Here is a 16222-nt window from a genome sequence, read left to right as displayed (position 1 = left end):
GTATTATAGTCCGGAAAATGCGTTAATAATATTAGTGCTCTGCAAAAAGATTGTCAAATGGGTTAACCTTACTTGGCACTCAGCATCAAGGGGTTGGAATTGGGGGTTAAATCACCAAGAATGATTCCCGGGCGCGGCCACCGCTGCTGCTCACTGCTCCCCTCACCTCCCAGGGGGGTAATCAAGGGTGATGGGTCAAAGGCAGAGGATAATTTCGGCACACCTCGTGTGTGTGTGTGACAATCATTGGTACTTTAACTTTAACTTAACATCCCACAATTAATTATTCATTCATGCTCATGAGGAGTATTTTAACGTCTGACCACAACTGAACAACTTTATATTCATTTGTTGTAATAACAGGCCACAGAAATATTAAGGTCAACAACACTTTTAGAATGCCACATGGATTATAGCTTTAGTTTGTAAAAAAAACTAAACAAAAAAACGCTGACAATTGATTTGTTGTAAAAGCATTAATAATGTGTGGCCTTTATTCTGCATACCAAAACATGTGAAAAATGCTAACATATGGTGTTCTTGAAATAGAGCTCATGATGCGCATGAATACCGACTATAAATACAACCGCGCTGAGTTCAATAGTTCCTGCCCTCTTTAAACATAACAGGAATTAAACATGGCGGGAACTAAACGTTACCTCTTTTTTAATCTTTGAAGCCAATATGAAAGAACCTCTCGCATATGTTATGAGCCAGCTATTTATATAACAAATATTTACATTTTTTTGATTAGCTCTGTATCTGAGACAGCAGAGGGCTCCCCAGACTACACACGTTGTGGATAGAAACATTGACATTGTAGTTTTCTCTTACAGCTATCCTATAGTCTAAAAATACCTATTCCTATTAGTCCTGTAATACATTCTCCCACTCAACCCCCTCTCAGAGTCCTGGAGTAGATGCAGTGACGTATAGCTGGCCATTTCATTAGTGAATGTAACAAAAAGACTGTTGTCAGGGCAACGGCTCCCTGTAATTCCTTGGCAACCAATCCACTGTGTTATGGTGGTGGACTCTCCCCTGGTAAGGGAGGAGGAGACGTTGTGCACCAATGGTGACCAACGGGCGAGAACAAGATGGAAAATGAAGTTGAAGCATGCTTCCCTCTGCTGGTCACATCTGGGTATTGCAGGAAACATCCTGGAAACATTAAGACTTGAAACTGGGACTGAACGTTTCGGATGGAAATGATAGAAATGTGAACTCACAAGGATAACGTCGCTCTGTTCCAGTTTCTTGAGAATGTGAAGCACCGCATCGTGAATAGTGACGAACAGATTGCTCTTTGGAATGGACTCTGAGAAGAACTCTGCCCTTTCCAGCTGCTCCACCACACAGGCTAACATTTGAGCAGACACATGGCAATGATATAAGAACAGTCATCACAAATCATTGAATCATATATAGGGACTAGTGTTGTCCCGATACCAATATTTTGGTACCGGTACCAAAATGATTTCGATACTTTTCGGTACTTTTCTAAATAAAGGGGACCACAAAAAATTGCATTATTGGCTTTATTTTAACTAAAAATCTTAGGGTACATTAAATACATGTTTCTTATTGCCAGATTGTCCTTAAATAAAATAGTGAACATACAAAACAACTTGTCTTTAAGTAGTAAGTAAACAAACAAAGGCTCCTAATTTAGCTGCTGACGTATGCAGTAACATATTGTATCATTTATCATTCTATTATTTTGTCAACATTATTAAGGACAAATGGCGTATTGACGTAATCATAGTAGTATCGACTAGATACGCTACTGTACTTGGTATCATTACAGTGGATGATAGGTGTAGATCCACCAATGGTGTTTGTTTACATTTTGACGCCGGTCGTCCTGCAGGGATGATACTTGTAAGAAACATACTTTATTTGTCGCCATGAAGACCAGGATTAGTGATTTAGAAGTAGCTAAAACACTGTCGACTGGGGCTGGACCTTAGCTGCTAGCTAGCTAGCCATGTCTTAAAGCACCTCTTCCGGTGTGCATTTCAGTGTTATAACTTCACCTTTATTGTTAGTTTTTAAGTCAAAATGCGTCCGTTCTCCCTTTTCTGTCTACACACTGTGTCTGCTTGTAAGTACTCTGTGTGTGTGCACTGCCGAACATTCTTGTCTGCTTGTAAACCAGCAATGACACAACATGACGACGAGGGCGCGGTGGGGGGCGGGTGGCGGACCGGTACTTTTCAGAGGCGGTATAGTACCAAATATGATTAATTAGTATCGCGGTACTATACTAATACCAATATACCGTACAAGCCTAATAGGGACTAGGTGCTTTGACAGATTTTTGGAGTACCACTTACATTGGCAGCCGGCTAGATACGCGTCCACATCAATTCCTTGTAGGTCCCTGAATAACTGGAAATATGAAACAAATTTAAGACCAAAAAACAAATGAGTTATTGTGACATTCATGTACATTTTTCAAGGTCTTCACAGCAACAGTGTCCACAAAGCTGGTTGTGGAGATATCCAAGATGATGCTGTGGCATCCATTGGCGAGTCCGCTCTTTTTATCGCTGTCTTTTGAAACCTGTGTGACGTTGTCGTCATAAACCGTGTTGTAAACTGAATCGGACACGTCGGCTTGGTAAGCCCAGTTTACTTGGCCGTTACACATCACATTCCCTGGAGATTCCACTTCTTTATGCCCTTCCAGTTGGGCACAGAACTGTTCCCTTTTTTTCTCTCTCAAAGAGTACGTGTCATCGGTCAGGTCACCGACCATCTGCAGAAACATTACAGATTTCCTGGTAACACTATAACAAAACATTTTTCTTGAAAGAAGCGATTAGTCATACTTCATTTTTCTTCTCTTGTTCAGCTTTATTTTTCTCTTGTTGCTTCAGCGTTGCATGTTTCTTCTTAGCTGCCAGAAGCTTCCCAATTTGAATCCCACTCTGTGCAAAACAAAAATATGCATCACAAAGAAGTGAGTGAGGTGATGAAAGAATGTTCGGGTGAAGTAGACAGCAGCTAGGGATACATTATGCTATTCAAATCAAATCAAAATTGTATCCAATCAAACTTTATTTATGTAACGCTTTTCATACACAGGCAAGTGGCAAACACACAATGCTTTAGAAAGATAGAAAAAACATACATACAAACACACACAGCACTACACTATTGGACAATAACAAACAATGACATGGCACTGAGGATTGCGGAAAACCATGACCTTTGAGGCATGTCCACACTGGAGAACAACTAAAATTAATGCCATCCAAAAAAAAATAGTATTAGACATTTGATAAAATATATGTAAAAATAAAACATAAATAATACAGTAATACGTTAATGAAAACATAACATTGACAGAATAATAGTAGTAATAATAGCAATTAATAAAATAGAAATTAATAACAAGAAAAATTAGCATGATCAGCACAAAGTCTGATTAAAAAGGTGTGTCTTTAAACCTTTAAAAAAAAAAAATATCAACGGTCTCTGCAGTCCTGAGGCTCTCGGGCAAGCTGTTCCACAGTTGGGGCCATAGTGGCTAAATGCTGCCTCACTATGAGTCTTTGTTCTGGTATTTGGTATAGAGATAAAGGCCGGTACCAGAAGACCTCAGGATTCACGAGGGTTGATACGGTAAAAGCAGGTGAAAGACATACAAAGACATTTAAAAAATAATGCTAGAACTTTAAAATCCACCCTGAAGCGGATGGGTAGCCAATACAGTGATTTTAAAACTGGTGTAATATGCTCCCGCCCTCTGGTCCTTCTCAGCACGCGTGCAGCTTAGTTTTGTTATAATTGTAGACTTCTGATATTATTTCTGGGAAGATCATAGAGCAGGACATTACAATAGTCTAAACGACAGGAAATAAAAGCATACATTAGCCCCTTTGTGTTGGCTTGAGAGAGAAACAGGCGGACTCTGGCTATGTTCTTTAAAGGAGAACTTTTTTGGGATCTTTGCATATTGTTCACAATCATTATGAGAGACATGAGGATTGATGTATTGGGTTTTTTTGCATTCTAAATGTTAAAAAAATGCGATCAAAAGTCTGCTAACAATGGAGCTTATATGCCGCTCTATTCTGCCTATACAGCCCTTAAAAACATTCAAACACCTCCATTAAGGTTTTATATACATGATGTAAGTATATATGTAATGTAGTAATGAGCACATTTATAATACCATTTAATATTTACGTATTTTGATGATTTTAAGCAAAAGTGGAGCATTAATTTCAAAAATGTATCACGTTTGCTTTTGTTCTTCTTCATCACTGATTACTGGGGGCGGCATGGTGTAGTGGGTAGAGCGGCCGCACCACAAACCTGAGAATTGCAGGTTCGCTCCCCGCCTCTTGACATCCAAATCGCTGCCGTTGCGTCCTTGGGCAAGACACTTCACCCTTGCCCCCAGTGCCGCTCACACTGGTGAATGAATGATAGGTGGTGGTCGGAGGGGCCGTAGGTGCAAACTGGCAGCCACGCTTCCATCAGTCTACCCTTGGGAAGCTGTGGTTATGAAAGTAGCTCACCATCACCATGTGTGAATGAATGATGGGTTCTCACTTTTCTGTGAAGCGCTTTGAGTGTCTAGAAAAGCGCTATATAAATCTAATTCATTATTATTATTACTGCTCCCTGCAGACTTTATGAGGGACAACAAACATAATAAAACATCACTTACTGTGCAAGGTCTGCTGTCATTTAGATGCCGACTGCTAGGATGTTCGTACATTTCCATTTAGATGAAGAATGACCATAATCCTCACAAAGAAACGGGGTGGGTGGGGGTCGACAGGGGGGGACCAAGCGTCTCGCTCGCCATTTCCGTGTCCTAAATTGCTGTCAAAGTGTCCCAATTTGTCGGAATACAAACTCAGACTTTTTCTATCCAGGTGAGATGTATAATTTATGAACTACATAAACTTCCAGTGAGCAAGGAAGCGAGGAAACACCTTGCCAGTCAATCATGTCGAAATTGTACACCGCTAAAAGCTATTGTACAGCAAAAAAAAGTTTGTCTGCGTTAGCGCTTATAATAACAAAATCAATAATACTTGGTTAATATTCAAGTCACAAAATGTAAATTGAGAATTGTTGGCTGTTTTTGAATGGGTATTTATTGGATTTCATTGGTGAAATAGAGGACCCCTCATTGGTGCCGCTGTAAGCAAACTTTAATTTATGTTTATTTACAAGTTAGAATGCATTAAAAAACAAATCCATCTGTCGTCATGTCTTCCATAATGATTGTGAACAATAGTCAAAATTAAAAACAAAAAGTACAGTTCTTCTTTAAGAAGATAAAAACCTATTTTTGTAATATTTTTAATATGTGGCTAAAAGTCAGGTTGCAGTCAAAACCCCGCCCAGATTTTTTAATAGATTGTGTTGGTTTAAAATCTTGTAATTTTGGTCAAAGTTTCTCCCTCTGGCATTCAGTACCTATAACTAAAACATCTGTTTTGTCTTATTAAAGTGTAGGAGATTAACTGCCATCCAGGACTTGATGTCTAAAATACAGTTAAAAAGGGTATTTATTGGTCCTGTGTCATCAGGAGACAAAGTAATGTACAACTATGTATCATCAGCTTAACTGAAGCCATGTCTCATAATAAGGTACCCAAGAGCATGTGAAAGATTAGAGGACCTAAAATTGAGCCCTGGGCAACCCCACACCTTATTTCATGGGTTCCCGTAAGAACACAAGGACAAACATATAGACCTTCTCTTGTAAGGCCTCCAGGTACATCTCAGCATTGCTGTAGTAGATGGTAGTAGAAGAACGGAAGATTTTAATGCCTGGAATCTCTTTAGCCTGAAGATACAGATAATAGAAAACCATTTAATCTGGTCAACTGATTGTGTTGTCTTGACAAAATTCACAAGTTTCACTGTACCTCTTTGTATGTGTCTATGTCCAGGTACAAGTCAGTGGCTGGCACTTGGCCCAAGATTGAATAGTGTGACCTGAGAGAGAAAACATCAACAAATATTAAACCACCTCCCTAATCAAAGTCATATGATTTGAATAATGACATGCACTTACAGCTGTGTTCTAAAGATGACGGTCAGTATAGAAAAGCCAATGGAGACAGCCAAACCAAGGTCCAAGTTGAGTAGAATAGTGCTTGTGAAAGTTACCAGCCACACAAGCTAGAGGGTAGTAAAGTACTATCAGGTAAAAGTGTTAAATGGTTGAAGATGTATTTGGTACTCTACTACTGTACTTTTAGCAAGGTCACCGAATGAACATGAACATCTATTCAATTTGCCTTTAAACATAAGATTCCCCTGATGTCTTCTGTGCCTCACACTTGGAAAATGTGTTCAATCGTACCAAATCAAACCTGTTGGTCCTCCACAGCATAGGCACATCCATGAACTGCTTGAACATTCCCTTTAAGTTCACAAACACGATTGTGGATAAGATAGCCTGCAGGACACACACAAATAGTTTGATGACGTAACATTTTAATTAAACACCCAACAGGATTATGGGACAGCTGCAAAGAGGGAGTGTCAGTGGAACGTGCATTCATTCATTGTGGGAACTACAGCAGAGAAAGGATAAAACTAGGAGAGGAAGTTTGAAGACATGGACAGAAGAAGGTTACGCTCAAAGGGATACTAAGCAGTGATCAGAAAATTTGAGTGAAGACAGGTTTATGAGTAGAATGTAGAATAGGAAGGTATGTACTGTATGTAAGTGAGGGAGAGGGTAGGGAGAGAGCTGTGGTTCACAATCCAATACAGTAGGTGGCGGTTTTGCACCTTTAAACAAGAAGAAGAAGAAAAAGAAGTAAATACCTTAGGGAGATCTTGAAAAAGAGATCCTATCTTTAAAATCGTAATGAGGACGATGATTGAAGAAATCAGTCCTGCAACCTAACGACACAAAGTATATAGTAATTATCACCAAGCTGACTTAAGATGCATCCATCCATCCATCCATCCATCTTCTTCCGCTTATCCAAGGTCAGGTCGCGGGGGCAGCAGCCTAAGTAGGAAAGCCCAGACTTCCCCCTCCCCAGCTATTTCGTCCAGCTCCTCCCAGGGGATCCCGAGGCGTTCCCAGGCCAGCCGGGAGACATAGTCTTCCCAACGTGTCCTGGGTCTTCCCCGTGGCCTCCTACCGGTCAGACGTGCCCTAAACACCTCCCTAGGAAGGCGTTCGGGTGGCATCCTGACCAGATGCCCGAAACACCTTATCTGGCTCCTCTCGATGTGGAGGAGCAGCAGCTTTACTTTGAGCTCCCCCCGGATGGCAGAGCTTCTCACCCTATCTCTAAGGGAGAGCCCCGCCACCCGGCGGAGGAAACTAATTTCGGCCGCTTGTACCCGTGATCTTGTCCTTTCGGTCATAACCCAAAGCTCATGACCATAGTTGAGGATGGGAACGTAGATCGACCGGTAAATTGAGAGCTTTGCCTTCCGGCTCAGCTCCTTCTTCACCACAAGGGATCGATACAGCGTCCGAATTACTGAAGACGCCGCACTGATCCGCCTGTCGACCTCACGATCCACTCTTCCCTCACTCGTGAACAAGACTCAGAGGTACTTGAACTCCTCCAGGTATTTTGCGTCCAATGACATATGTTAGTTTACAGTACCTGAGTCTTTCCCCCAGTGCTCTCCTGAATGAGGCTTCGCGACATAGAACCAGTCACGGAGTAACACTGAAAACAGCCTCCAACAGTGTTGCTGAGGCCAAGAGCAACTAACTCCTAGAAGAGCCAAAACAAAGCAAAGACACATTATTAAACATTAAATTCAGGTGTTTAAAATATTTCATTGTGTTTAATCGCATTATCTGTAAAGGTAAACTGCACTTTTTTTGGAATTTTGCCTATTGTTCACAATCATTATGAAAGACATGATGATGGATAGATTTTTTTTTAATGCATTCTAAGTATTAAATAAACGTAAATAAAAGTCAGCTTACAATGGGAGATCCTCTATTTCGCCGATAAAACTCATTAAATAACCACCCAAAAAGCACTAACAATACTCCATTTGCATTTAGTGACTTGAATATTAACTAAGTATTAGTGATATTGTTATTATAAGCCTTAAGGCAGACAAACTATTTATAGCTGTGCCGTGATCACTACCGTGTGTCCCTATGTTTACATCATCGAGTGGTCTGCTGTTTCCTTGCTTCCCCCCTCCTTGGAAGTTTATTGTAAATCATAAATCATTCCTCTCACCTGGAAAGTAGATGGCTGAGGATGTAATCCGACAAGTTGGGGCACTTTGACAGCCATTTAGGACCCGGAACTGGCGAGAATGACACAAAAAGACGCTTGGTCCCCACCCCGTTTCTTCGCGAGGATTATGAGTCATTCTTCCGCTAATGGGAATATATGAACATCCAAACAGTCGGTGTAGTTTCCTGATGAAGCCTTAGCTTGACGCTCCTCTGCTTTCTCCTGCTCCCGCTCGCTGCGGCAACAACAAACAAAACTCCAGATGCTCCTCTTTGTTTTGTAGCGTTTACTTGTGAACTTAATCATTCAAAACGTCAAACAATAACGATGTGGGAGAAAATGAATGGCAAAATAAAGCGAGTGTGTTACAGCGAGAAAGAGTAAGAAAAAGTAAGAGTAAGGTCAAAAAACTGTGGCTCGATTCCACCTTATACCTGACTGCCATAACCCATAATACATTGTGTCCAAACCTTATTACGACACAGATCCTTCCGCCATATATGCAATTAAATAGTTACATATTCTTCACTGTAGTAAAGCAGTATAAAATAGTGCGTTATCAAATTATTCGCTCAAATGTAATAATTACAAATAAAGTGAGCCTTATGATTACTTTAAGCATGCAATATATACATTGTCATATTATTCAAATAAAGTAAGTAGTCCCATTTTGGCTGAGTAAACATAAAGCACCTTCCATAAAATGTCTATTAACTTAAACAGCATTTAGGCTCCTACAGTCGGCATCCTAATGACAGCAGATAGTGTACAGTAAGTGATGTTGTATTATGTTTGTTAGCTCTCATGAAGTCTGCGGTGATCAGAAATCAGTGATGAAGAAAAAAAAAGCAAACGTGATGCGTTTTTTAAATTAATGTGCCGCGTTTGCTTAAAATGAGCAAAATACGTAAATACTAAATGTTATTATAAATGTGCCTGTTACGACATTACATATATACTTACGTCATGTAGATAAAACCTCAAAGGATCTTGTTTAGATTTTTTTTAAGGGCTTTATAGGCAGAAATGAGCGGCTCTCATCAGCTTCATTAATTGTAAGCTGGCTTTTGATCGCATTTATTTGATATTTAAAATGCATTCAAAAAAAAAAAAAGAAAACCTCCATCGTCATGTCTTTCATAATGATTGTGATCGATAGGCAAAATTCCCAAAAAAGTGCAGTCCCCTTTAACTCGTAAATAATTGCACATCAAAGTTTTTTGTCTTTATTAAGTGTACCTTAGAAAGATCATTTTTCACTTTTTTAATATCAACATGGGTCTGGACAAATGTTAGTCTTTATGCAAATGTTTGTTTGTTAAACATGTTTTTTTTTAAACCGCTCTACATCAAATGGAAACTCTTTTACGAACACATCCAATTAGAGTGAGACTCATTTTCAGCCCCGGAGTTTCATGCTTCACTTTAGATTATGAACCGACCTATCATAGTAAAATAATGCAATAACAATCTATCATGTTTTCGAACACCTTGTAATTCTGGTGTTCTAAAATATATTTTTTTATTTACAGCAAATTAGATTTTCTTTACATTGTAGATGTATTTGATTTATTTGAATTTAAGAGCACATTTTCTAAATATCCACACCTTAGAAATAAGTGTCTCGAGACTCAGCTGCACCTGCATCATAAAAATAATCACATCTAAGGCTTGATTAGTATAAATATTTTGACTGAAACAATTCCGATTGTTTCAATGACATTATATGATGATTTACAATTTTAACATAGTACTTTCATCCTATTGTGGCCTACATATATTTACTAGTGTAGGCCTATAGGATCTAAAGCAGTCATGATATTTCCTGCTGCAGTGCGTTTTCCAGGACTTACGGTGTTGGCAGACGGTCACACATGATGCACGCATGTCAATCCTGCACGTCAAAAAAAAAATTGCGCTGGAAATTTTAGTTAACTCGTTATTGCGTTAACTTTGACAGCCCTACTTAGATGTCATTCATAGTTACATCCATCCATCCATCCATCCAGGGGCGTCACTAGCTTTTAAGGACAGGGGGGGCTTAGCCCCCAGGAGATGCACAGGATGCGAGCGAACGTAGTGCACGAGCACAGAACTTCACAAACGGCTAATAAAGACTTAGAAATTAATTATTGTTATTATTATTATTTCAGTCGGTTTATTTTCAATCTGTGTTCAGTACAACAACAAATATGGGTTTGCACAGTGACATTTTGTTTACAGCATCAACAGAAACAATTACTTGCATGATCCTTCAAGATACACTGAAACACAATGAAAGTCATGGCATTAGACTCTGTTATTCATTCACAACATAGAGGCTAATGCCACGACTTTAGCTCACAATACAATAATTGTTTGTTCCCAAATATTTTGAAGTTGCACAGATTACATTTTGGGCACATATGTGACTAAAATGATTGTAAATTCAAGCCCTGGAAATATTACTTAATTACTTGAATTAAAGTAATATCTGGATCGGGATAATTTGGCTTGTATATAATATATATATGTATATGTATATATTAGGGGTGTGGGAAAAAATCGATTTGAATTCGAATCGCGATTCTCACGTTGTGCGATTCAGAATCGATTCTCATTTTTAAAAAATCGATATTTTTTTATTTATTTTTTTATTATTATTATTTTTTTTATTTTTTTTTAATTAATCAATCCAACAAAACAATACACAGCAATACCATAACAATGCAATCCAATTCAAAAACCAAACCCGACCCAGCAACACTCAGAACTGCAATAAACAGAGCAATTGAGAGGAGACACAAACACGACACAGAGCAAACCAAAAGTAGTGAAACAAGAATTAATATTATCAACAACAGTATCAATATTAGTTACAATTTCAACATAGCAGTGATTAAAAATCCCTCATTGACATTATCATTAGACATTTAGTTTATGAGATGCGATGCAAGTGTAAGCCACTGTGACACTATTGTTCATTTTTTGTATTTTTTTTTTTGTATTAATGTTTGTAATGATAATATCAATCAGGGATTTTTAATCACTGCTATGTTGAAATTGTTACTAATATTGATACTGTTGTTGATAATATTCATTTTTGTCTCACTACTTTTAGATTGTTCCGTGTCATGTTTGTGTGTCCTCAATTGCTCTCAATTGCTCTGTTTATTGCTATTCTGAATGTTGCTGGGTCGGGTTTTGTTTTGAAGTTGTATTGCATTATTATGGTATTGTTGTGTATTGTTTTCATTAAAAAAAAAAAAATCGTTTTTGAATCGAGAATCGTGTTGAATTGAAAAAAAAAATCGATTCTGAATCGAATCGTGACCCCAAGAATCGATTTTGAATCGAATCGTGGGACACTCAAAGATTCCCAGCCCTAGTATAGTATATATATATATAAAAAAAAAAAAAAAAAAAAAAAAAAAAATATATATATATATATATATATATATATATATATATATATATATATATATATATATATATATATATATATATATATATATATATATATATATATATATATATATATATATATATATATATATACATATATATTATGGCAAGCCGTTAAGGAAATTAAACATATATGGAAGTCTATACTATACGTTTATACTGTATATACTGTAAATAAGAAAGACTTAGAGTCCGTCTGCTGTTCTGAAAAAGAGTCAAAGCTGTCAAAGAGCTGAGGGACCATCTTCAAAGTGCAATGCTGAAACAAATAATGCAAACAATAAAATGTAACTTCCAGGGCTTGAGATTATCGTAGTCCCGTCGTCCCGGGGACGGTAAAAAAAAATGCACGGGACGAAATGAAATGCTCCAAACGATGGCTTTTAACCATTTTTTTTCTTTTTCTTTTTATGTATTTATTCATTTTACATGTTATATTAAATGTCTTGGTTTTTCCACCCTCTGAAAATCCTATGAAATGTTTAACAAGCCATCCTATAATAATACAACAGCTATTAAAGGCCTACTGAAATTACATTTTTTTATTTAAACGGGAATAGCAGATCCATTCTATGTGTCATACTTGATCATTTCGCGATATTGCCATATTTTTGCTGAAAGGATTTAGTAGAGAAAATCAACGATAAAGTTCGCAACTTTTGCTCGCTGATAAAAAAAAGCCTTGCCTGTACCGGAAGTAGCGTGACGTCACAGGAGCTAGTATTCCTCACAATTCCCCGTTGTTTACAATGGAGCGAGAGATTCGGAGCAACAAAGCGACGATTACCCCATTAATTTGAGTGAGGATGAAAGATTCGTAGATGAGGAACGTTATAGTGAAGCACTAGAGAGGCAGTGATGGACGTATCTTTTTTCGCTCTGACCGTAACTTAGGTACAAGCTGGCTCTTTGGATTCCACACTCTCTCCTTTTTCTATTGTGGATCACGGATTTGTATTTTAAACCACCTCGGATACTATATCCTCTTGAAAATGAGAGTCGAGCACGCGAAATGGACATTTAAAGTGACTTTTATCTCCACGACAATACATCGGTGACACACTTAGCTACTGAGCTAACGTGATAGCATCGTTCTTAAATGAAGATACAAACAAAACAATTAAACCCCTGACTGGAAGGATAGACAGAAGATCAACAATACTATTAAACCATGTACATGTAACTACACGGTTAAAAATTCTCAGCCTGGTAAGGCTTAACAATGCTGTTGCTAACGACGCTAAGGCTAATTTAGCAACTTAGCAACCAGACCTCACAGAACTATGATAAAAACATTAGTGCTCCACCTACGCCAGCCAGCCCTCATCTTCCCATCAACAGCCGTGCTCACCTGCGTTCCAGCGATCGACGGCGCGACGAAGTACTTAATCCGTGGGTTTGGTGGCAAGCATCGGCTGGGCGTAGTAAGTAGTCCTTGTTGTGTTGCTGTAAGTATTGTACTTAGCCGCTAATACACCGATCGATCCCACCTACAACGTTCTTCTTTGCAGCCTCCATTGTTCATTAAACAAATTGCAAAAGATTCACCAACACAGATGTCCAGAATACTGTGGAATTTTGTCGAAGAAAACAAGAGGTTTTTGTATCGGGTCGATGGGGTCCAACCACTTCCGTGGATTTTGTGACGTCACGCGCATAAATCATATCCAAAGGAGTTTTTCAACCGGAAGTGTGGCGGGAATTTTAAAATTGCACTTTATAAGTTAACCCGGTCGTATTGGCATGTGTTTCAATGTTAAGATTTCATCATTGATATATAAACTATCAGACTGCGTGGTCGGTAGTAGTGGGTTTCAGTAGGCCTTTAATGTAACAATACAATAAAACAAATATATTTAATGATGTTTTTTTCATTATTTTAACAATAGGCTAATGTATATTACTTTATATAGATTCTACAAGAAACACAAAACTTAAAAACTAAATTATTTACAATTGCAGACACAAGGTTCTTGTTCTGCAGTGCTGTGTGCTAATGTGCTTCGTACACCTGCAGGACCGCAAGCAAGGTCGCAGAGAAAATGCGGACTGGATTTTGAGTGATGTGGGCATTTTCTATATGAACAAGTCCAAGGACCGCAAGCAAGGTCACAGAGAAAATGCGGACTGGATTTTGAGTGATGTGGGCATTTTCTGTATGAACAAGTGCAATGGATTGGATACCGACGCACTAAAGGGGCTCTCTACCTTACGCTATGAAGTGAGGGGAAACTGAGTGAATAATGACAGGTTATATGATTATTTATTTAAACTCATATTCGGGCCACTTTATAATGAATATGTCGGCATGTATTTGTAAAAAAAAAAAAAAAAAGATTTTTAAAAATTTTTTTTGAAACAAACTTATTTAGGGGGGCTTAAGAACATTTTAGGGGGGCTTGAGCCCCCCTAAAATAGGCCTAACAACGCCAATGCATCCATCCATCCATTTTCTACCGCTTGTACAATGACATCCTAATTCTAGCTATGTCCAGAGTCTATACCCTCTGGGTCAATAACTTCTGTTCATTAACTTCATATGGACGTGTCATCACAACACACTGAAAGCAAGCAAGCATATTTAAGCTGGACAAGTCTGCATAAAGCTTGTTAGGCATTAATGATTTATCAGTGCTTTCACTCTGTCTGTCTGCTCTTTGTCACATGCAATCACACATGCATACACTAATGTAAAAGTTAAAAATGAACACTTATGGTTGTTTTTGACAAATGAGTGATTTCCTTCACAAAGTAAAGCTCCTATTGTAATAATGTGCTGTATGTAAGGGAATTTTGAGAAATTTGCTTACATACTGTGGTTGACTGGAGTCAAAAATGGTAACACAGTAAGAATCGATTCAATTGTATTCATGTTCTGTTTTGTACAATCAGATTTCAAAGATTATCAGACCAAGTGACACAATGTTCTTATAAGTGTGCGCCTTACCTGGTTGCTATCCACCTTGTAGCCATGTTTGAGGGCAAATGTTTTACCAAGAGAAATAGTGATGGCATAGCCCACAATGGCCACAGCAAAAGCGTCACCTATCACCGCAGAGAAGAGTGTCACATCTGGAGCACGAGGGGCCTTAAGCCTGACGTAGGATAAGCATACAGCAATAACTCAGGGTTTTTCTATAGGTACAGGAACAATACAAATACTGAGTTCTGTTAAATCATCTCAAGATAAAATTAACTTTTTTCAGCACCAAGCTTTTGGTCTATTGTTTCTTCTTGCCCCAAGAATGTGTGACTGCGAGCTGACTAAAAATTGAACTCACACATTCTGCAGCTGTTCTTTTTTACTGAAAGATTTCAATAATCCCATAAGTATCTACAGTTATTTGTTATCTACTGTTTAAGACAAAAACATCTATCTTTTCCCAACACCCTCTAAGACATCGCTATTCAACTGGTGTCCCGGGGCCCAAATCCATATCGGCATGACACCATATCGGTCCCCAAGTTCATTTCATAACTTAAGAGCGAAATATTTTTGCAGGAAATTCCTAAAAACACTAGAGTTATCATGTTGTAGAGAGGAACTTGGACCACTGTAAACACATTGGCTGATCCTTGCATTGACATTTAAACATTGCTAGCAAACAGAACACTGGGGTCCAAACTTGGGATTTACATCAATGAGGCGGTCCTCAAGACACTCTTTTACGTCCTCTCCTTTTTGGCTATTACAATTTTTTATTTGTGATGTGATTAATGTAACTAAGGTGTTGCTGTAGCTTATTTGCTTCGGATCCAGTCAGTGGTCATTGGTTCAACTTCTTTAGTTATACTAGTGGTGTTCCTCAAGGTTCCCTTTTTGGTCCTCTCCTTTTCATCATTTGGGCTATTCAACTGGTGGCCCACAAATTCAGTTCTAAAAACTTGTGGGAGACTCACATTTTTGCAGCACATTCTTAAAAATGCTAGAGTGCTGGAATAGTTATCATCATTGACTAGCCTTTTTGCAGAAGGTCCTTAAAAACAGCAGAGCGCTCCTGTAACTCTGACAAAATAAATAGAGCAAAAATCAAATGTGTACTATAGATACCGCTAGTTCGCCGGAATATACAAAACAAGATTAATAGTGAAGGGAGAACTCCAATCCCCCCGGTCTTTAACTTTCTACAAATGTGTCCTCCAAGACAATTTAGTTGAATATCACTGCTCTAAGACAGTAGATGCACAGTGTGACCTTGGCTTTCTGGCCCCACAACTTCAAACTACCGCCACCGGTCTCGCTGTTATCTTGTTATGCATTGGTAGCTCTCTGCATCTTAAATTTATAAAGATTAACTCACCCACTCGGGATCTCGCCGACAACATCAATGTTGTATTTGGCAGGAAGGCCACAGAAGTGAGTGATGATTGTAGCTGCTATAACCTAGAAAAAAGAGGTGCAGGGAGTTAGTTGAATAGTCTGGACATCTCTTGAAAGTAATACAGTGAGGGGACATGTCTGGACTTTACAGATTCTCCCTGTGCTTCCTTGGCATTTCTCCCACATTCCAAAAACATGCATTTTACGTAACCGGAGACGTCATTTGTTCAACAGTGTGAATGTGAAC

General features: G+C 38.5%; 1 protein-coding gene across 1 annotated transcript in view; it reads right to left on the bottom strand.

The window, feature by feature from the left end:
* Nucleotides 1–494: 494 nt before the first annotated feature.
* Nucleotides 495–16222, bottom strand: part of LOC133653490 (solute carrier family 26 member 6-like) — a 35096-nt gene continuing 19368 nt past the window's right edge. Inside the window, exons 7-19 of the mRNA XM_062052811.1 lie at nucleotides 15956–16038; nucleotides 14602–14749; nucleotides 7614–7727; nucleotides 6811–6888; nucleotides 6341–6436; nucleotides 6050–6156; nucleotides 5901–5970; nucleotides 5726–5818; nucleotides 2835–2933; nucleotides 2453–2761; nucleotides 2337–2391; nucleotides 1230–1360; nucleotides 495–1161 (exon numbers count right to left, since the gene is read on the bottom strand). Coding sequence (XP_061908795.1) covers nucleotides 1135–1161; nucleotides 1230–1360; nucleotides 2337–2391; nucleotides 2453–2761; nucleotides 2835–2933; nucleotides 5726–5818; nucleotides 5901–5970; nucleotides 6050–6156; nucleotides 6341–6436; nucleotides 6811–6888; nucleotides 7614–7727; nucleotides 14602–14749; nucleotides 15956–16038 — 1410 coding nt within the window. The 3' untranslated portion in view covers nucleotides 495–1134. The remainder of the gene's footprint in view (nucleotides 1162–1229; nucleotides 1361–2336; nucleotides 2392–2452; nucleotides 2762–2834; nucleotides 2934–5725; nucleotides 5819–5900; nucleotides 5971–6049; nucleotides 6157–6340; nucleotides 6437–6810; nucleotides 6889–7613; nucleotides 7728–14601; nucleotides 14750–15955; nucleotides 16039–16222) is intronic.

This window comes from Entelurus aequoreus, linkage group LG07 (assembly GCF_033978785.1).
Source record: "Entelurus aequoreus isolate RoL-2023_Sb linkage group LG07, RoL_Eaeq_v1.1, whole genome shotgun sequence".
Lineage (NCBI taxonomy): Eukaryota > Metazoa > Chordata > Actinopteri > Syngnathiformes > Syngnathidae > Entelurus > Entelurus aequoreus.
The sequence above is the reverse complement of the archived record's forward strand: the minus strand, read 5'-3'. Positions and strand labels throughout refer to the sequence as shown.